The sequence below is a fragment of the Acartia tonsa genome, chromosome 9 (genome assembly GCF_053477335.1).
Source record: "Acartia tonsa isolate MP-2025a chromosome 9, ASM5347733v1, whole genome shotgun sequence".
In the NCBI taxonomy this organism is placed as follows: Eukaryota; Metazoa; Arthropoda; class Copepoda; order Calanoida; family Acartiidae; genus Acartia; species Acartia tonsa.
In genome coordinates this window covers 22,297,914-22,319,403 of record NC_137268.1, presented here as the reverse complement: position 1 = coordinate 22,319,403, position 21,490 = coordinate 22,297,914, and the positions used below count along the sequence as shown (strand labels likewise).

The following is a 21,490-nucleotide window of genomic DNA, read 5'->3' as shown; positions in this document are numbered from 1 at the left end:
CACTAAAAAAGGAGATATATATCGTTTATAACCTCTGAAAAAATTTGAATTCTATCGACCGACTCTTTCAGATGGATCCTATTTAAGGTGTAGCTTGTGCTATTAAAATATAGACCATAAATAAGAATCTATATTGCACCTACGTTTTGTTTAACGCTTTACATATTTTTTCTTCGCAATGGTTTGTGACTTGATTGATTGAGTTTAGATTACGAACTGAATGACAAACGACAGACATTTGAAAATTATGAAATAGCTATCTACTTGTAATATTGAAATTCTGTATAATAAAAAACTTTTTAGAAATAAACTTCTAAGCAACAGAATTTGTTGATATTTTTCAAATGTGTGTTCTATAAAGTTTCGCTATTTTTTGTATCCGCTACGATGGTGATGTCTTCGAAGCTGATTAATTTCCACTGGATTAGAACCGATTTTCAGCCATACAGACAATTTTTCTCCAAATATTGAAATAAAAAAGTTTTAATATTCTAATTTTTAATTTTAATTTGAAAGCTGTCTATAAAACGATACGATAGATTCCTATTTAACTCCTAGTTAATTCTTAATTTCCTAATCATAATTTTAATTTCATCTTTGCTTGTTATGAATCCGTGTAGGGCCTTGTTTTCTTTTAAATTTGTCTTTCCTAAGATACATTTCTTAGATAAGTAATATACAAATATTATATTCCTAGAAAAATATCTTTACATCTGGAATAGTAATGTAATTTGGAAGAGTCGAGCATACGAGGGATTTTAAAACCAGAGCTATTTGTATAAACAGGTTTGGTCCGTGCGACCGTAAGGGAATGTTCGGGAATAGTCCCTTTCGTGACATCGCACCTTAAGGGGCGATTTGTCGTATTTTTAAAATGGCTTTTTATAGGTTACTTTAGGTTAGGTGATTACCCCACAGGATTAGGTAATTGGGTTAGAGCCCCCCGCGGGAGCTAGAAATGGGAGAAAACCTACTGTGAAAAATACGAAGAATCCGAATGTTCTTATCGTTAATTTGGGCATGTTTTCATTGTCCTATCGATTTTAGACTTGATGAATCGTCTAACAGTTTTATAGAATACTAATCAGTTTTTGAGTAAATTTGGTGTCAACACACCCCTAAAACAAGGTATTAGGAAAATAACTTTTTAATTTTTTTTCCTGGTGTACACAATTTGGATTGAGGTTTTTTTCTAGGTGCGATTTATCTTGGAAGGTTATTGATACCCTCCCCCCAAATGGTTATAAACCTTCTTGTGACCTATGTGAAGCTACTGGAGAACCATATATGTTCATTGGTTAGCGATATTCTTTGGCACAAACAGAAAAAAAAGACGTACACATATCCTGTTACATGATTGTAGGATAAATTGTTAGTTCTTTACAGCTGAGACACGATCTAATATTTTTCTTTAGAAAGCACATTCATGTCAGGAATAAGGTATAACCAACAAGCGAAATAAATCTAAAATAATATTTGGGGGGCAAATGGAGAGGTCGTCAATTTTACGATGTGTTGCCTCCCAACGACAACTAAAAAACACGTATAGGTTTCGTGATTTTATTCCGAATTAATTTCGTTATTGGTATAAGCTGCATTCATTCATGTAAAACAAAATTCTGAAAATTGAGTAAGTAAAATATTATACATTTCTTCCTTCAGTCAAATTATTATTGTACATCTTTACCTAGGTATTACTCCTATGTCTCGCCCTGTCGAGTCTTAAACTGCTTTCTAAACCTAATCAAACTTTCAAAAAGCATACAATCATATTTATCGTATTATTTAACTTAAATTCTCCTTTATAAGATAAATTCAAAATTATTCTTTTTAACACTTTTGATTAAAAATTAAGGTTTGGTATCTTTTAAAAGATACATTAAAAGATTATCTACATACAATAAAAAAGAATGGTAAGCTTCATAGGAGCAAAACTTATAGATTGATATAAAAAATATTTTGATAGTTCTTTATTTTAAGTCTAGTTGATTTGCCCCTTGTTTTTGATGGACAGACGGACATCTCACTACTTTTTATTATGAATGTGCAAAAACGAACAAATTACAAAAATTTATATCTTTATTTTAAAAAGTTCAAGAAAAAATAAATCTCCCTCCTCTCCCCCCAAAAAAGCTTAGTTGCCCCCCTAATGAGATTATTTTATTATTCCTCGAAAAAAATAAAACTTTTAACATCCTTACTTGTAGCTTCTGATCTGACGAACGGATAATGCAAGATATAGAGTCAGTATATTTTTAATAAATAAAAGTTAATTTATTTGAATAAGGATTCAGGATATTTCAACATTAAAGTCAAAACCACTCCCCGTAAGCCAGGGACAAAGAGAAAGGTCCATGGAAAAAATCATCTTTGCATTCTCTTAACACGTTGATTGAAGAACATAAAATTTCTGATCATAGGAAGAAAATGAGCTAGCGAGCCTTCGTCGTATTTTCACAGTAGCTGTTCTCCTATTTCTGAGCCATACGGGGGTATCTAACCCTGCGAGGCCAATTTCCTAATTCTTGATCGAAACCCACTACTTTGTTTACTCACCATCATTAAAATTTTCCCCTAAAAAAATTGACAAAAAATCTACTAAAGAAAAGCACAAACTTCATACTGTTTGAATACTGGGGGAGAATTGATTTATCTCCTATTGTTCTTTCCCTATTGCCCTGTATGCATAAAGCCCTTTCTCACGATTTCTTAAATATTTGAGTGGAAGAATTTGAATTATTTATTAGTAGCGAAGCTACTCTATAATTGCAATTGTCCGTCTGTCCATCCGTCCGTCTGTTCGTTAAACGTTGGTCTGTCTTGATTCTAACAAAGCCTCTTTAACTCTACCTGTACGTATTCCAATCCACGATTTTTTTGTGCTTCGCTACTTATGGATGTTGTCATCCTTGTTTTTATGCGTAGCTTCCTTTTTATGATAGCACAATTATGACTTTTCTATTCTGATATTAAACAAGGATGACAACAATCATAAGTAGAAAAGCACAATCATGAATAGATAAACGGACTAAGTCATATATAAAGCAGATGTTCAGTTCTTATAATGTAGAAAAAAAGAGATGTATTTATGTCTTGGAAACCATGGCTGACAAGCTCACGGACCAAGTAAATTAAATACAGGAAATCTTGAATAATTACTCCTACTATCTATCTTAAATAGTAGACGTGAAAATCACATTTCCTCCATATCGCAAGGACATACAATGTGAATTATAGAGTAGCTACTTAAAAAGTCATGTCTAAAATGTTAATAATGTTGTAATTGACATTAACAAAGAAATTACGCAATATACATATATATATTTATGTGAACTGTTATTTTTACATGAGTTAAATTGTCAGAACATAATTATAGAGTAGCTACTAATAAATTAGTTACTACCTTGTCGATTTAAATCTGGTTGGGGTTGAACAGTTCGCTTAGAGTCACCAAATTTATCTCGCATTCGAGCATACACGTATTCTAGAAGGAAAAAATCTGAATTTTTAATAGTTATTTCTCGCATCGTATTATAAACAGCTTTCCGCGGATATAGAGTGTACAATTATAAGTTTTTTTAGCCCCGAGGTGCCGAAGGCACCGGCTAAAAAACTGGTTTTGATCTTATGATTGTACATTTTTATATTCGTAGAAAGTTGGATATAATACGATGCTAGACATAGTTTTTTCGTATGGATGAGAACCAGTTCCTATCCAACGGATTCGAATAAATACGAGAAATGTTTATTCAAAGTGGATAACATTTTGTTTTGAACAATATTACACATTACAGAAAAAAATGAATCCAAGATATTATTATTATTGGTTAGGTTAGATTATCCCAACTAACTATTACTAGTAAGAGTAGTTTCCCATGAAAATAACAAAAATAAGGGGGGGGGGGCGGAGTGGTAAGTTTTCGTTTGTTTGTTTATTACTTTATGCCAGGTTAGGTTAGCTTTTTTTTTGGCTATTGGGTAACCAGGCAAATGAAGTCCCCGCTTGGTTTAGGCATAGAAAAAAACACTCCTTTTTTTCTATTTATCAATAAAAGGGGAACGTGGGGGGTGAGTCAATGCACTTTTGAGGAAAGAACCAGTATTTCCTGTCAACAAATAACTTAAGTACCTCAGGTGTTATGTATAATTAACCAATAAGCAAAATAAATCTAAAATAATATTTGGATGGCAGATGGAGGGTCATCAATTTTAATTAGTGTTGGCACCCCAACGACAGCTGAAATAGGTTTCGTGATTTTTTTCCCGATTTAATTTGGTCGTACCTGAATCAGTCATTACTTCATTCATTTCTTCGAGCATTTCAATCTCACTTTATTATACAAACAAATTAGCAGGGATCTTAGGGGATAAGACAATGGTCGATAAATTGATGTATATCCCCATTGATGATGAACAAAATTTCTTCCTTTTTTTAGATTACAACTATAGGTTAATGGTTTGGACAATGCTAGTTTAAATAATCCAATATATGAAAAAAATGTGTATAATTCTACTAATTAGATAGTGTTACTCTGGTAAGCCGAGCGTTCTCGGCCCACAGGGTAACGAGTTCGAGTTCAACGAGCCCTAGCCTTTAATTATTCTACCAAAACAAACAAGCAGGATTCAATCATACAGAAATTATATATTTAAACTGAATAATATTTACAAGCAATGTTTACTATATATATACAACAGATTATAACAATGGTTAGGTTTGAAGGGGGTGTGGGGCGCTAGGGCTTAGCTCCCGGCGGTAGACAGGCTGTGGGGGCAGCGGTGGTAAAAGGGGAGGCAGCGCCTCCCGGTTATATAAGCGCGTGAGGGACGCGTGATAGTTGCATGTTTGAGTCCCCTCCCCACATTTAGGCAGGCCAGTTTGACCGCTGGGTTGCGGGGTCAACAGCGGTCATGAGATAGATGGTGATATAATAAGATTAGTGCAGGGGGTTTGTTATCATAAGTCACAGCGAAGCAACTCTGTAAACTGCCTGTCCGTCTGGGTGTCGTATTACCACAACCTCCCCTTCAAGGGTTGCGTGGCTCCCGAGCCACCAGGCCTTGAACCTGGGGATACGACAGCCTATGCCTGCGCAGGACAGGCTCTTCTTGGGGCACAGCTCGATGGAGGACAGCTCGGGCTACACAGGCTCCCCGGGACACTCGTTGCTCAGTCTGGCTGTGGTTGGATATCAGCATTGTCAGCTCCTGGTTGGCTTCTAGGCGTGGGTTGGCGACGGCCAAGCCCCGCCGCTGGAAATTTTGCCTCGTCTGCAGGATTAGCTCGGCCTCAGCTGGTAACTGGACACGGAGGCCTAGGCTGACTCTGGTGGTTCCTAAGGGGGGAATGACGATGGCAGAGGGCGCATAGAACTCCATGGGGGCGCCTGCTTGATTCAGGTTGCTTGGTCTCCTAGCTCCTACCCGGATGGGGATGGCTGTCATCAACAGGGGGCACATGGCTTCAGCTTCGTCTTCGTCTTCGCTGCTGGCTGGCAGGTTCTCCATGTCCGCGTCAGGATTCCAGATGGCATCTCTGGGTGGCTCTGGAGCGGGCGGCGGCGGCGGTGGTTTGTTGGGCTGCTCCTGCAGGTTCTCCTCTACTGGGTCACGATCCTGGCCGCTAGGCTGTGGGGCGGCTGCGGCTGGCTGGTGCACTGGGAGCTGTCCTGGGTCGCTAGCTGCGGGCGCCGCCGCTCCAACTGGCAGCTCGGTGGCATCCTCGTCGCCGTCCACATCAACTTGGATGTCTGCTGGGATCTGGTGGGCAGTCACATCTCCAGTGTATTTGCGCAGTCGGCCTACATGCGCGGTAACTTCTGAGATCCTGGCTACTGGAGAGGCAGGTTTGATGACATAATGGACTTCGGTAGCTTGCCTCACTACTTTCCAGGGGCCAGTCCATCTCTTGGTAATCTTGGCTGCCTTCCCTGGCACCAGGCGGAAGGCCAGGTACCAGACCAAGTCTCCAACCTCATACTTGGCCGTGCCTTCGTAAGCTGCCGCGCTCCTCCGGATGGCTCCCTCCTCCTTCTGCTGGATGGCATCATACACTGCATAGTAGCGCTGCAAGAGAGCTTGGACGTTGGCTGGAACTGAAGCATATTCGGTCTCTGGCAGCCGTAGTACCATGTCCACCGGAAGTTTGGCCTCTCTCCCAAAGAAGGCCAGGAACGGGGTCACGCCAGTGGATCTGCAGGCCTTGGTGTTGTAGGCAAAGGCAATGGCAGGCAAGTGGGGCTCCCAGTTGTTATCGTCTCTGTCTAGGAACAGACGCATGCCTGTATTGAGCGTCCGATGGAACCGCTCCACTCGGTTGGACTGCGGGTTGTAGGGTGGTGGATGTGTCAGGCCAATCTCAAGCCTGGAGGCCAGTTCCTGGAATACCTGGCCAGTAAACTCCATTCCATTGTCGGAATGGATCTTCAGGGGGCATCCGAACGTGGCCAGGTGGCGGTGCAGCAGGGTCTCGGCCACCGTGAGGGTGCGCTTGTTGGGGATGGCGTAGAGGCTGACAAACCGGCTGAACCCATCTTGGCAGGTGAGGATATAGCGGTTCCCAGCTGGGGTCTCTGGCAGTGGCCCCACCAGGTCGATAAATAGGACTTGCTGTGGATACCCCTGGCGGGAGGGCACGTGTATCCCTTGCTTCAGTCTCTCCTTGGTAACCTTCTGGACACACTCAGGGCAAGTCTGAACCATCAGACGGACGTCACGGGCCAGGTTGGGCCACCAGAAGTGCATGGCCACGCGGGCGATGGTCGCGTCCATCCCAAAGTGCCCAGCCATGGGGGTCCCATGGGCTAGAAAGAACGCGTCCTGCTGGAGGGCCGAAGGCAGCAGGTATCTTGTCCTCTCCCCTGTCAGGGTCTGGTCAGTGGTGGTGAGGCAGCCATGCTCGTCAAGCCCCAAGGCTGGGAAGCGGCTGGCGTACTGCTGCTCGTCTCGTTCCTTGCCACGCAGCTCAGCCTTGGTTGGGGCTTTGCCATCAGCCACCCATTGGCGGACACGGAGCAGGAGGGGGTCCTGTGTCTGGGCCTCCAATACTCTAGCTGGGTCCAATCGGGCGGCAGGGGGCCGGCTAGCTGTGGACTCCCCTAGCTGGCAAAGGTTGTGGATATACTCAGCCTGCTCTGCTAATTCTTCGGCGCTAGCCGTTGGCATGTTGGCGTCTTCCCGGCGGCTGAGGGCGTCGGCGTTGGTATTCTGGGTGCCCGGCCGGTGGCAGACAGTAAAATCTAGGGCCGCTAGCTCCTCCTGCCAGCGGGCCACCATCCCTGTTGATGTGTTCAGTGATTTCATTTGCAGCAAGGCTGAGGAATCAGTGTTTATCTGGAAGCTGCGGTAGGACAAGATGCCGTGGAATTTTCGGATCCCATACATAATGGCGGCCATCTCTCCTTTCCAGGACGGGTAGCGCGTCTCAGGGTCGGTTGTCTTGCGCCCCACGGCGGCAATCAGCCTCTCCTTGCCATCCTGGCATTGACTCAGTATGGCAGAGATGGCGCGGCTGCTGAAATCTGTGGTGAGCTGGAATACCGCTGGCAAATCAAACCTGGGCGGCGCTCGGATGGGGGCCTTGCGGAACTTGTCCTTGAGTTGCAGCAGCTGGGCTTCCATCTCAGGCGTCCAGGTTAGGGTCTTGGCCGTCTTCTGCCGATTCATCTCGTAGGTGAGGTCTGCATACTCTGGGATGAACAAGCGGTAGTATCCAAAGAACCCCAGCAGCGCCAGCAAATCCTTGGGGGTGCTGGGGGCTGGCCAGTCCAGGATACGGTCAATATAGTCCTCCTGCATGGCTATCCCCTCACGGCTGAGGGTGTGGCCCAGATAATCTACCTTGGATCGAAACAGCTTGGTCTTGGCTGGCTTGAGGCGGATTCCTCCCCTGCGGTGGGCTTCCAAGACCTCTCGGAGCCTGGCCAGGTGGGCCCAGGTATCCTGGTGGAAGGTCAGGACGTCGTCAAGGTATGACTGGAGGTTGGCTGTGCCTAGTGGATTTAGGACCCCTGCAATAAACCTGGAATAGACAGACGGTGCCGTAGCCAGGCCAAAGGGCATCCTTTTCCATTGATACAAGCCCCTGGGGGTGGTGAAGGCAGTGCAGGGCCGGCTGTCCTCGGACACACGGATGGTGTAGTATGCGGCTACCGCGTCTAAGGCACTGTAGACGCGGTGCCCTCCAGCTCGTTCTACCAACTGCTGGATCCTAGGCAGGGGGTAGCTGTCCAGCTCCAGGCACTTGTTGAGGGCTCTGTAGTTGACGGCCCAGCGGGTGCTCCCGTCCTTCTTCTTGATGGGCACCAGGGGGCTGCTCCAGGCGGAGTCTGACGGCTCTATAACTCCCTCCTGTAGCCAGGTGTCCAGTTGCTTCTCCAGTTCAGCCTCTTGCCGCGGGTTCAGATCCCTAAATCTCTGGCGGATCGGCTGGGTCCCTGGCTTGAGGCGCAGCTGCAACTCAACCACATCTGTGCAGCCGGGGGTAGAATTGGAGAAGACGTCTCTGTATTCTGACAACATAGTCCAGACCTCCTTCTTGAGCAAGGGGTCCTTGCGTAGGAACTCATTGTCTTCCATCTCCAGAGCCTCCCACAACTCCTGCATTTCTGGGGGCTCAGCAGGCTCTTGGAACGAGTGGAGGCGTGGGGGAGGCGTATCAGAAACCTCTAGTATGTCAGGCTTGACCAGCTCCCCAGCCACTGGGAGGCCAGCGTCCAGCAGGAGGGGCACCTCCCCTTCATTTACCACCAATACTCGAAACACAGTGGCGGAGCCAGGCCTGTGGGCATACAGGCCTTCTGGGATGACAAGATCCTCCCCAAACCTCTGTTCTGGGGCAGCTAGTTGGATGGCATCCTTGGTGCGATGGCCTACTAGCTCAACAGGGACTGCCATGACCCCACGGCCAGGCAGGACCACCCGCTTGGCTGTGCGGAGCTGGGGTGGCTGGCCATCAGTTGGAGTGACAGCGCTTAGCCTATACGTGGCTGGTGCGGGGTCAGCTTTGGCTCCGGGGCCCACCGGCCGCGACTTGACGGGCTCGGCTTCTGGAGGGGCTGACGTGTCGGAGCCAGGGGTGGCTCCGAGGGCGTCCGGCCACGACTTGACGGGCTCGGTACTGGGAGAGGCCGAGGTGCTGGGTCCAGCCTTGGCTCCGTGGGCGTCCGGCCGCGACTTGACGGGCTCGGCGCCGGGAGAGGCTGAGGTGCTGGGTCCAGCCTTGGCTCCGTGGGCGTCCGGCCGCGACTTGACGGGCTCGGCGCCGGGAGAGGCTGATGCCTGGGGGTTGAGTGTGGCTCCGGGTGCCGCAGACCGCGACTTGACGGGTCTGGGCTCAGGCTGGGCTGGCTGACTGGCCGGGGGCCCCAGGTAGAGGGGGCCAGGTGGACACGGCTGGCCGTTGATAAAGGTGTCGGCGGAGAAGATGGGCTCTGGAGGGCTGGCAATCTCAGGGAACGTTGTTGGCAGGCTCTCCCTCGGCACCTTGGGCACTGGAGGCAACCCCATGGCTAGCAGGTTGGCCCCCTTGTGTGCGTTGAGCTCAGCGTCCACCCAGTGCGTGCCTTTCTCAACCACACGCGGCTGCTCTGGCAGGGGGCCTGGCAGAGGCCCCTCATAACTTAGCTCTCTCTCGGCTGTCTCCCGGTCAATGGGGACGCCACGGAGTGGGATAAACTCCCCACGCACCCACAAGCAAGGTGGTTGCATGTCGAAACAGAGCCTAGTTCCGAACTCCTTGAGAAAATACCCTCCTAGGTTCAGAGGGTGTGAGAGGTTCCGGACCACAGTCACGTGGTATAGATGGAGTATAAGGGTGTGTGAGACTGCCATATATAACTCTTTTAATTTTCCTATTACCTGGAGGGGCTGGCCTTCCTCGTTAGCAGTCAGGATTTGGGTGTTGTCCGGAATCAACATGCGTTGCACGCCCATCGCGTGCATGAGGTGTTCAGAAATTACAGCAGACCCTGGTACACGGTTGCCAGAATCGATCATGGCATCAACCTGTACATGCTGGGCAGGGTCAGGAGTAGGAAACCTCACGCTGACATGGCAGGGGAAGTGGAGGTCCTGCCCTTGAGACAAGGGGGCCTCTTGTTCGGCTGGGGTTGGCAGAAACTTCGGTGGTGGCCGAACCGCAGCTATGGTGGTATCGCTTACCATGGTGGCTTAGACTGTAGCTTCGAATCACTAGAGCTTATTAATTATCACTGGGTCAACAATTTTATATTTATTTTTATCACTTGGTTGACATTTATACACACTTATGTGTTGTTATCACTAGGAGCTCTAGGTGTGATTCTGGAAGCACTGGCAGCAGGGAATGTCCGTCCTGCAAGGTTCAGAGGGGTGACGGCGGTAGGGAATGACCCGTCCTACAGCGCCGCTGGTTCGAATCCCGAAAATGGCGGCAGGGAATGGCCCGTCCTGCAGCGCCTCGGGTTCGAATCCTGGGAGGCAGCGGCAGGGAATGTCCCGTCCTGCCGTGCCTGTGGCTCAAAATTTGCTATCCGTCGCAGTGGTAGGGCTTACTTGTGTGCTGAAGCTTCGCAGCCACACATTGCCTTCTTAGGGAGACCAGCACCCAGCTGTCTGTCTCGTAGGTTTGGCCTGGGTGTCCTGGGGCTTGTCCCAGCTACACTTGCCAATTTAGACTCAGTTCTGTAGCCGTCTGAGCTAAATTATCCGATTGCCATGGCTGCGCACCTAGCGCTACTCCTACACGGCACGGAAAAAGCGTCTTAACTGGCGCTTTTAGCAGGCTAAATCTGCTTGCCGTAGGCCAGAGGCCCACATATTGCGTTCAAAATGATGGAAATTCGACCTAAAAAGGCCGTCTCACGGGTCAGTTGGCTTCTCAGTTGGCGGCTGATTGTCCCCTTACTTGCCAAAGGGTCCAATCAGAGGTAGAATAGGCTAGTTCTGTAAGGCTCGATTGAAACACGCTGACACCAAGTTCTGGTAAGCCGAGCGTTCTCGGCCCACAGGGTAACGAGTTCGAGTTCAACGAGCCCTAGCCTTTAATTATTCTACCAAAACAAACAAGCAGGATTCAATCATACAGAAATTATATATTTAAACTGAATAATATTTACAAGCAATGTTTACTATATATATACAACAGATTATAACAATGGTTAGGTTTGAAGGGGGTGTGGGGCGCTAGGGCTTAGCTCCCGGCGGTAGACAGGCTGTGGGGGCAGCGGTGGTAAAAGGGGAGGCAGCGCCTCCCGGTTATATAAGCGCGTGAGGGACGCGTGATAGTTGCATGTTTGAGTCCCCTCCCCACATTTAGGCAGGCCAGTTTGACCGCTGGGTTGCGGGGTCAACAGCGGTCATGAGATAGATGGTGATATAATAAGATTAGTGCAGGGGGTTTGTTATCATAAGTCACAGCGAAGCAACTCTGTAAACTGCCTGTCCGTCTGGGTGTCGTATTACCACATTACTAAAACTTAGGATACCAGTATATTGTAAAGATTTTTCCTTTACTTAGTTTTGTCAAAAAAATTGGATATAGTCCCTTAGTGGCAACGCCTCTTAATAAGCGTTTCGTCATATTTTTACAGTAGCTTTTACCCTATTTCTAGCCCACTGTGGGGGCTCCAAGCATGCGGGGCCAAATGCCTAATCCTGCGTGGCAATCACCTAACATAACTTAACCTAACCTAACCTAAAATAACCTATCAAAAGCTACTATGAAAATACTAAAAAAACCAAAAAAATGTAAACCAAGTTGCATGACGTAAAGATAGACAGAGATAAACGGCTTTCCGCGGATATAGAATGTACAATAATATGATTAAAACCAGTTTTTTTAGCCCCGAGGTGCTGAAGGTACCGGCTAAAAAAATTGGTTTTAATCTTATGATTGTACATTTTTATATTCGTAGAAAGCTGGATATAATACGATGCTAGACATAGTTTTTTCGTATGGATGAGAACCGGTTCCTATCTACCGGATTCGAATGAATACGAGAAAGAGTAGCTACGCTTCCAAAATTAATTTGTTATGTTATTTCTACTGGTGTCATACTCATGATAGGGTAAAAAATACTCTACACTCATAAAAAATTAAATATTTCTTTCATAATTAGTTATTTACTACATGTCATACTAAATTTTTACAGAAATAGGAATGCTAAAAGTTGTGTTTTCGAAAAATATTTTCTTTAAATATATATCCTTTAAAGAAAATATTTAGAACCCTGAGCTGGATCTTTAAATCATTTTAGTGGTGAGCCAGATCGGGGTGAGCCAACTTTCCACCAATGAGAGAACAGCATTTTATGAAATGCCGCGCTGTGATTGGCTGAAATTCGGCGCACCCCGATCTGGCTCACCACTAAAATGATTTAAAAATCCAGCTCTGAAGATAGTTGTTATCCAATTTATAAATGTGACAGGGAACTTTTCCTGAGCTGGATCTTTAAATCATTTTAGTGGTAAGCTAGATCGGGGTGCGCAGAATTTCAGTCAATCACAGCGTGGCATTTCAGTAAATGCTGTGCTCTCATTGGTGGAAAGTTGGCTCACCCCGATCTGGCTCACCACTAAAATGATTGGTCAATACGTTCCTCCATGGTCAGGGAAGGGGATGATGTAAAGTCAGAAGATGGTGGGGATGGCGGGTATCATTACATTAGCCAGCTGCGAGAAACATATTTTTTCAGGGTATGCGAGAATCTCACACAACATCCACGTATTCTATATCCATTAATATACAAGCCTATAAAAAAATCTATTATTCTGAAAGATAGTTTTAACTAACTTTGTCCGCTGGTCGATCCATGATATTTATTTGTGCTTCTCTACTCATTTATCCTTATCTCTGTAGGTAATTACAATTAGAAATAATAATTTGGTGGTTAATGAGGTAATTATTGGTTTATGACACTTATGAGTGACAAAATTAGGTTATTTACTAACAAAATTAATATGTATTATTTTTAATGATTCATGTATATTTTTTCAAGTCTCTTTCTAATTAGGAACATGCAAAAAAACGCAATGGGGTTAAGGTTCGAGTCCTGTCAAAAACTGATTTTTAACCCCTCTAATCAAGGGTAGGGGTGTAATAAAGGGGAACCCTCCTAACAATTTTGGAAGACAGAGAAAGTCCCTCAAAATTCTGACGTCATAAAAATATGGGGTGAGTAGAAGAGGAGTGGGAAAGAAAATCCCTAAAAAAAGAGATGAAGAATCCATCGTTTTATGGAAACTTTCTTCATCTTCCTATTTTACCATAAAATTGAAAGTGACAAAGTCCTCTCCATAAGTATTTGGGCGACTATTACCTTGTCAAAACTAAACGGATACAACAGCCTGAATGAGGTTGGTTGTGGTTAGCTTTGGCTGGAAGTGATAAATTGTAACTGCAGCTGACGCTTATTTGGTTGCTTATGTGAGCCGTGCAGTTAATTGTAAGGCTTATTGGGTTGATTATTAATTCTTTCGAGCCCTCCTAAAAATATGAAGGGCCATTTTTTGAAAAGTCCACATTCGAAATAAATAAGTTTTAAACTAAAGGAAACCTGCTGTAATTAGCCGATTATACTGCTAGTAGTATACCTTATATTTAAATTTGAGATTCTAAAAACTAATAAAAAATGTAACCTTTTAAAAATTTTATGATCTTTTTGATATAATCAAGTTTATGATAAAAATTTGCAAGACTCGGCCTTAAAATTAAACCACCTTGTAATAAGTAAAAAAATCGGAAAATATAGATTTTAGGAACAGGTTATGACATCCAGCCGAATTTAAAATTTATAATATGACGATTTCACGGAGGCTTACACGCGGATGATGCATTGCTGCCGAGCATTAAAAATCTTTTTTTTTAGGAAAGAATAAAATGATAATCAAATCTACACATCTTCATTTGAGCACTACAAAAACATGAATATCTTGCCTACTGTTAAAAACTTTTGCATTCAAGAATTAATTTTTCCGGCCATTTTGTTTAAAACCCCATGAATTAGCAAAACCAAACTTTTTACTACGCATTGAAACTAATTAAATTTAAGGAGCAGAATTTACAAAGGAAGCGAAGATAATATAAAAATACAATGATTACAAATTTGTTAAAGCCTACAGAAGGGAGGTGTAGGAGGATATAGGATTTATACACCCTGTAGGGTACCCCGTCCCGTTTTAGAAAAATTTTGTTAAAAGTTTTGCCCCCAGCCATAATATGGTTGATTTATGCAAAATAATGACCCATGCAAAATAGTTTTTCTGTAATGCAAAAATTGAGATGGTACAAGCACTGCAAAGTTTTTAAAATTTGCAAAAAGACCTGTTTTTAAAGCTCTTGTACCATCTCAATTTTAAAGATTTTTACAAAATTTAAATTCTAGTGTGTCGATATAAACCTGAAATTTACCAAAAAAAAATGGGGGCAGTCTCAATTATAACATATGAACGACAAAGGTGCAGCAAGTAATTTTCCAAAGTAAAAATTGCCAAATTTCATACATTAATAATAGGGTTAAGCCGGATTGGACGGATACGGATATCCGACTGATTCAAAATGCTGGATATCTGGTATTCAGGTTTATATTGACACACTAGAATTGAAATTTTGTGAAAATCTTTAAAATTGAGATGGTACAAACTTTCTAAAATCTACAAAAAGACCGTTTTTAAAGCTTTTGTTCCATCTCAATTTTAAATTTTTTTTACAAAATTTCAATTCTAGTGTGCCAATATAAACCTGAATACCGGATATCCAGCATTTTAAATCAGTTGGTTATCTGTATCCGTCCAATCTGGCCCAACCCTATTATTTGTGTATGCAATTTGGCAATTTTTACTTTTGAAAATTAGTGGCTGCACCTTTGTCCTTAATATGTTATAATTGAGACTGCCCCCATTTTTTTTGGTAAATTTCAGGTTTATATCGACACACTAGAATTTAAATTTTGTAAAAATCTTTTAATTTGAGATGGTACAAGAGCTTTAAAAACAGGTCTTTTTGCAAATTTTAAAAACTTTGCAGTGCTTGTACCATCACAATTTTCGCATTACAGAAAAACTATTTTGCATGGGTCATTATTTTGCATAAATCAACCATATTATGGCTGGGGGCAAAAATTTTAACAAAATTTTTCTAAAACGGGACGGGGTACTGTAGGGACTACAACTTAAACACCTTATAAGCGGTCTTCATCTCTGTGATACAAGCTCAAAAACAGCCCTTAAAATTTAAGGGTGTCCGATAAAAGAAATTGCGCAGTCCATTTAAAAGGCTTTGAGGTTTATTTTAGATTCTGTCCATCTTTATAAATATTTCCATATGATTGAACTAATCAAATAAAATAACACACCCCTAAATTTAGGGGGAGGGGGGGGGGGGGTAAAAAAATCCGATCTTTCTGCGTCAATTTAACTAGCGTAGAACGATTGTTTCACTTTTGAGTATATTCATTTGTAGAGGGTGTGTACACCTCCCTGACAATCAAACTACACCCATCTTCTAGGTTGTATTATACTCCTTTAAGCTCGCTTTCCCTCAATTTTGATTTAATTCTTACACCCCCCGTGTAAGAATTATCTAGGTCATATGATTAGAGTAAAACACTGAAAGGAGAAAAGGTTAATTATAACTTTATCTCTTCATGTGCAACAATTTTATTGGGTCATTGAAATTCAACCAAGGGTGTCGCTTATATTAACACAGCCAAGTAGCAGAAAATAATTTAGAAGCAGACGAAAGAGGTCTTTGAAAAAGGAAGGGAGGTAGTTGCCTGTATATATCTATAATATAGATCTGTTGCATATGCAAGTTTAGTTACCTAGTAGCTAACCAGAATACAGGATAATTTGTGAGAAATGGTAGCAAAGTTTAGCGGTAATAAATTAGAATGTGTAAGCCTCAGGGACCTTTAGGGATAAGTTAAAAAGACGATTGTGCAGTGTACATTGTAAATCCCCAACGATGTAAAACAAAATTACCCCTTATGAAGATTAAAACTATTTTTCCAAAACTTTGGACACAACTAACCAATCATATTGAACACTAAGCTATAAGGCCAACGAATAAGACAGCCTATTTATAAAACTTTGGGTACTGTATAATTTAAAATGTCAAATGACCCCTCCCTCCATGGTAAGACTAAATAATTCTAAAGTAAAAGTAAAAGTGCAAACTAAAGCTGTGTTCAACAATAATTTATTGTTGTTTTACATTAGATATTCCATTTTTTTTGTTTGTTGTTACCTAAAGTGCTCGATAATTCACTTTGACTGTCTGCCCGTCAGTCCTTAAAGCTAGGATGAAAATAAGATTTTATTGTCTGCTATTTATGATAGAATACTGAACTTTCGTTGTAATTTTTATTACCACTGATATTCACTCTATAATTCACTTTATGTGTTTGTGCATCAATAACCGTTTTGTGCTTCGTTACTAATAGATGTTGTCATCCTTGTTTTTGTGACGAAACTACACTACAAGTCAATCATTTTGTTCCGTCTGGAACATATGGACAGTATATATTCTGGTACTCAAATATTTATAAACACATTCTCATATTCGTTGACATAAAAAGTATAAAATATTGATTTGTTGCTTCAAATTAATTTTGTCCAAGCTTTCAACCAGGAATTTGATCTATAAAAAAAAAAAATTTTGTTTATCATCATTCGGGATGTACATGAATTTATTGTCTATTTTCTTTTCAAATGAGATCCTTCCCCTAAACCAAAGAACACATTTCTGAGGGGGGGGGGGGGTATGTGTATATCACTAAAGTTTTGAAGAAACTTGCCAATTCATTTGACCAAGCCTCGCAAAGGTATTAAATAAAATAAATACAATGAAAAAACAACAAATCATACAAGAACTGTCAATTAGTCTTTCTTATTTCAAATTTAATATCAGCAGAAATCAAGGGATAGTTAAGTTTTGGGGTATAGTCCTTAAGGGACGATTCATCGTATTTTGATAGGGTTAGGTGATTGACCCGCTGGGTTAGGCAATTGGCCCCGCAGGGTTAGAGCCCCCCGGAGGTGCATAGAAATAGGAGAAAAGGTACTGTAAAAAAAACGAAGAAACTCGCCTTAAGGAGCGTTGCCACTACAGGGACTTAACCCAAGTTTTGAATAAAGTAAACGGATAGGAACCTTTATTAACCACTTTACGCTTTTAATAGGAACCAAGTAAAGACATCTAGTTGATTTATACAATTACTAGTAATTAAGCCTAAACAATTCTTTGACTTTAAACTAAAAACAAAATACCTCAAAACCATTCTCAATAAATTATATAATACGATGTAAAAACGTCGACTTGTTACACAATTCTTACTGCCGAGCCCTGACAAATACTTTCATAGAAACAATATCATGCGTGATGTCTAAGTTTAGTTAAATACCAGAAACTCAGGTGCTGTTTTCAACCTAATACTTTAATGTAATTGTTCAATAGTTGGGTACTTTAATAGGGGAGGAACGTTGCCCCTCCCCCTCATAAGTTTTTAATTTTAGTTTTAATTAAAAAAGTAAAAGAAAATTGGGGGATTGGGTCTCATTTTTTCTAGAAGTGATTTCTTTTCTCCACCAAAATAGTTATATACCTTCCCATAACCTATGTGAAGATAAAATTTAAAGGAGAACCATATCGATTCAACGGTTATCGAGATTCTTCGTATTGGACAGATATACTCACTAAAATCTAAAACTTCTATATAAGGATGACCTTTACAATACTTAAACTTAAACTTGAAAAAAAAATAGGATATAAAAATATTTCTATCAAAATCCAATTTATTTATCAATTTGTTTCTGATTAATATTTATTATGATTTGGCCTTTTATTAAAGAAATGGCAGTAAGGGAGTGGATATTGGACTGTAAATTATTTTGGTACCCAAAGTGTTCAAAGTACTATCTTTTGCTTAAAACTTTGGGCATTCAAATATTGATTGGTTGATTACAACTAGCAGTGTCAAAACTTTTCAACCAATAATAAAAATAATTTTTTGTCTTTAAGATCAATTTGTCTGCAATCGATATGTTATTACTTGGTTGTTGCACCAGGTTTTCAAGTACTCTGATAAACTTATTCTCGCAGTTGGCTAAAATAACAATACCCCCCGTCCATCCCCCTTTACCACATCCCCTCCCCTCCTACTGGATGGACAAACTGACCAATAAAAGAGGTCCATATTAGGAAGACAAATTTTCTGCTGTCAATATATCCACATGTATTGTATATCCATTGTATTTCACCTTAATATCCCTGAGCAAATATCCAGTCTTTGTTTAATCCTTTGTCAAAAAATTGGATCGAGTATTAAGAAAAATAGATAAATGATAAATTTAATTTTAAATTTTGTGCTTACAAAGAATACATTTATTAATTGTAATTTACAGTCTCTAGGCAAACGAGAATCATTCGAAAGACCATGGAGGAACGTATTGACAATATCTGAGGAATATTTTACCAACCAAAATTAATGACAAATATTTCCTTGTCACAAAATATCCTCTTATTCTATATCCATTATACGTAGACATAAGAATTTAACAACTGAAAGACAAACAGGCACAATGACAGACAAACAGAAAGATAGACATAGATTAGTTTTGCTACCAAAAATTAAATTATTACTATTCTACCAAATATTTGTCTATTTCTCTGTCTTTGTGCGCATCTTAAAAAAGTAGAGATATGTGCAATGTCATTAGACTATTTTAAAAATCTAAATTGTGTCATCATGATTCCAATGAAATAACTGTATTATAGGTCTTTATTGGACAATTTTCCAGAAAGTTGTATTGGGATTTGTACCCCCACGGCCCCCCTCCCAAAACTCATTCGTCATTATCGTCATCTTGTTAAAACAGTACCTTTTCCAGCATTAATTTCAAAGAAATCCTTATAATAAGGTAATTGGATGTTTGTGTACCATCCCCCCCCCCTTCTCAACCGTCTTTTAAAAACTAAAGGGAATTAAGTTTGAGATTCCACACAACTTTACGCTAACAGACAAACAAACACCCAATACTTGAAGAGAAGCTACGCTGCCATGAAAACTTTTAATTTGCAGAGAGATAGGGGACAATGGGCTGTTTAATACACTAGTCCCCAACGTTTTCAATTCATTGTAAATTTTGTTTGTTAGTTCAATAAGTTGATTGTTATAACGTTTTAACTACTAATTTTAATCTATAAAAAAGGTAATTTTGTTTATCATCATCAATTTAACTGCCATTGTCTTATCCCTTTAGATTCCTGTCTAATTTGTGTGTCCTGCCTCATAAACTGATGCTGATGATGATCTTGGGTGGCCAGTGTTGACACAATATTATCACAAATCATAACAGTTATCAAAATAAACATTTTGGACAACATTTTTTATGTTTGTTTTGGCATGTGTGTGTGTGTGTGTGTATGTGTACAGAGGGATATGTGTTCTGAAGATAATAAATATGATCATAATATACGTGGATATATTGACAGGGGAAAATTTGTCGTCAAAGTTTGCTAAATAACATGGTTCTCATTTATTGGTCAGTTCGTTCATCCAGTAGGAAGTAAGATGATATTTTATAGGGTTTGAATGAGGGGTATTCTCATTTTAGCGAGTAATACTTTACTAGAAAAAAGTAAAAATATATTATACGATATTTTGGATCATAGCACAAAGTAGGAAAATAGTCCCTTTCGTTGCAACGCCCCTTAAGAGGCGTTTCGTGGTATTTTTAAAATGGCTTTTATAGGTTATTTTAGGTTATATTGTGTTAGGTGATTGCACCACAGTACAGGGTTAGGCAATTGGCCACACATGGTAAGAGCCCCCAGCAGGGGCTAGAAATAGGAGAAAAGCTACTGTGAAAAATACGAAGAATCGCCCCTTAAGGTGCGTTGCCACGAAAGGGACTATACCCCAAAGTAGAATGATGTCCCTCCGTCAGAAACTTAAAATCTTGCTTACCGCTATACCTTGATTTACATTATTGAGTTTACCTAAAATGCTTTTTAGAATGTTCTGAAAAAAGGGGACGGATTTGTGACCTTTCCTCTCCCTCACCTTTTTTCCAAATTGCATAATTGCCAATAGCACCATAGTAAAAGCTTTATGTTGGACGGTAATAATATCATCCTTTTATTAACCTTCAATTTGAAATTTGAATTGAGAAAATCAAACATTTCCCAACAGAGTTACAGACTGAGAGACAGGCTAAGTGAATTATAAGCTATCATCACTAATCCTATTATAAAAAGTAGTAAGCTTTTTTGTCTGTATAGAAGGGTCTCACTGACCGCTGAAGCTATATGGTTCTCCTTTACAGCGTAGCTTCATATGTAGGTCCTGGGAAAGTTTACAGCTATTTTAAGGGTAGGTATCACCCCCCTCTAATTTTTTTAGTGAATTAAAAATTATAATCGCCAATAAATTATATTTTAGAAGCATTAAAGTAAAACTTTTTCCACCAAAAAAAATTATATGCTAGGCCTAGGTATGAAAATAACTGCTGCAGTAAATATCTGACTGGAATATAAATTTTGTAGATATGATCTTACAATTACCATTAACCCAATATTCATACTGTACTGTCTTTCTTTATACATTTCTAGCGGCTACGCCCCTAGTGGACTCTAGGAGCACTTGAGGGAAGGGGGATTGGAGTTCACCCTCAACTTTAAAATGAAAAGGGAATAAAAATTAGTTATAAACATTTCCTGGAACTATGAGAAGCTTCTGTGTAAAGGATAACAATATCGGTCAAGCGGTTACCGAGATCTTTCTCTATCACAGACAAACAGGCTGAAAGACATACTCACACTATTATATGTACAAGGATCATATAACGCTGTGTATTTAAAATGAGGGGTGAGGATGGAAACGCTTCCTAAAACAATTCCAGGACTTATGTGAATCTTCTCTATAATAGAGATCTCAATCGTAGCAGTGGTTAGTTAGATCTTGAATGACAAACGAAAAGGGTAGAGAAGGCAAGAAAATAGCCTGAAACCAACTGTAGACTTTATCTAAAAATGTGTTTTAGTCTATCCCGGGAAAATGGCTTTTGTTAAAATCATAACTTTAGCTAGTTTTAAAAAGAAAATGTAATTTTTTAAAGGGTTGGTATTTTTTTAAGAACGATTCCTCTTCCCTTGGAGATGTAAGAACATTCAGACAAAGGTTGTGCAATTAAAGTCCGCCAACTAATTATTTTTGACAGAGTTATGGCCAAAGCATGATCAAACATATAATTAGTTCACCAACTTTAAAGGTTATTAAAAGCGAAGCTTTTCTATAATTAGGGTCGGTCCGTCCGTCCTTCCGTACGTCCGAGACGGATAGCTTTTTTCGTTAATTTCAAACTTTGCATGGTGATTCCTGTAGTAGTTAGGTACGATTTAGAAAGCGTAGCAACTCTATAATCATTACCAGAATGTCCGTACGTCCATTTTAAACATGTTGATTTTTACTTTTTTAACATCAAATTTTTATGTGATCTAATTTTTGTTATA

General features: G+C 41.0%; 1 protein-coding gene across 1 annotated transcript in view; it reads right to left on the bottom strand.

Moving 5' to 3' along the window:
* LOC145328513 (uncharacterized) overlaps positions 1-19,421 on the bottom strand; it is a 65,484-nt gene extending 46,063 nt beyond the window's left edge. Inside the window, exons 1-3 of the mRNA XM_080172223.1 lie at positions 19,266-19,421; positions 4,284-4,330; positions 3,404-3,484 (exon numbers count right to left, since the gene is read on the bottom strand). Of these exons, the coding sequence (XP_080028349.1) occupies positions 3,404-3,484; positions 4,284-4,330; positions 19,266-19,363 (226 nt within the window). The 5' untranslated portion in view covers positions 19,364-19,421. The remainder of the gene's footprint in view (positions 1-3,403; positions 3,485-4,283; positions 4,331-19,265) is intronic.
* Positions 19,422-21,490: the final 2,069 nt, after the last annotated feature.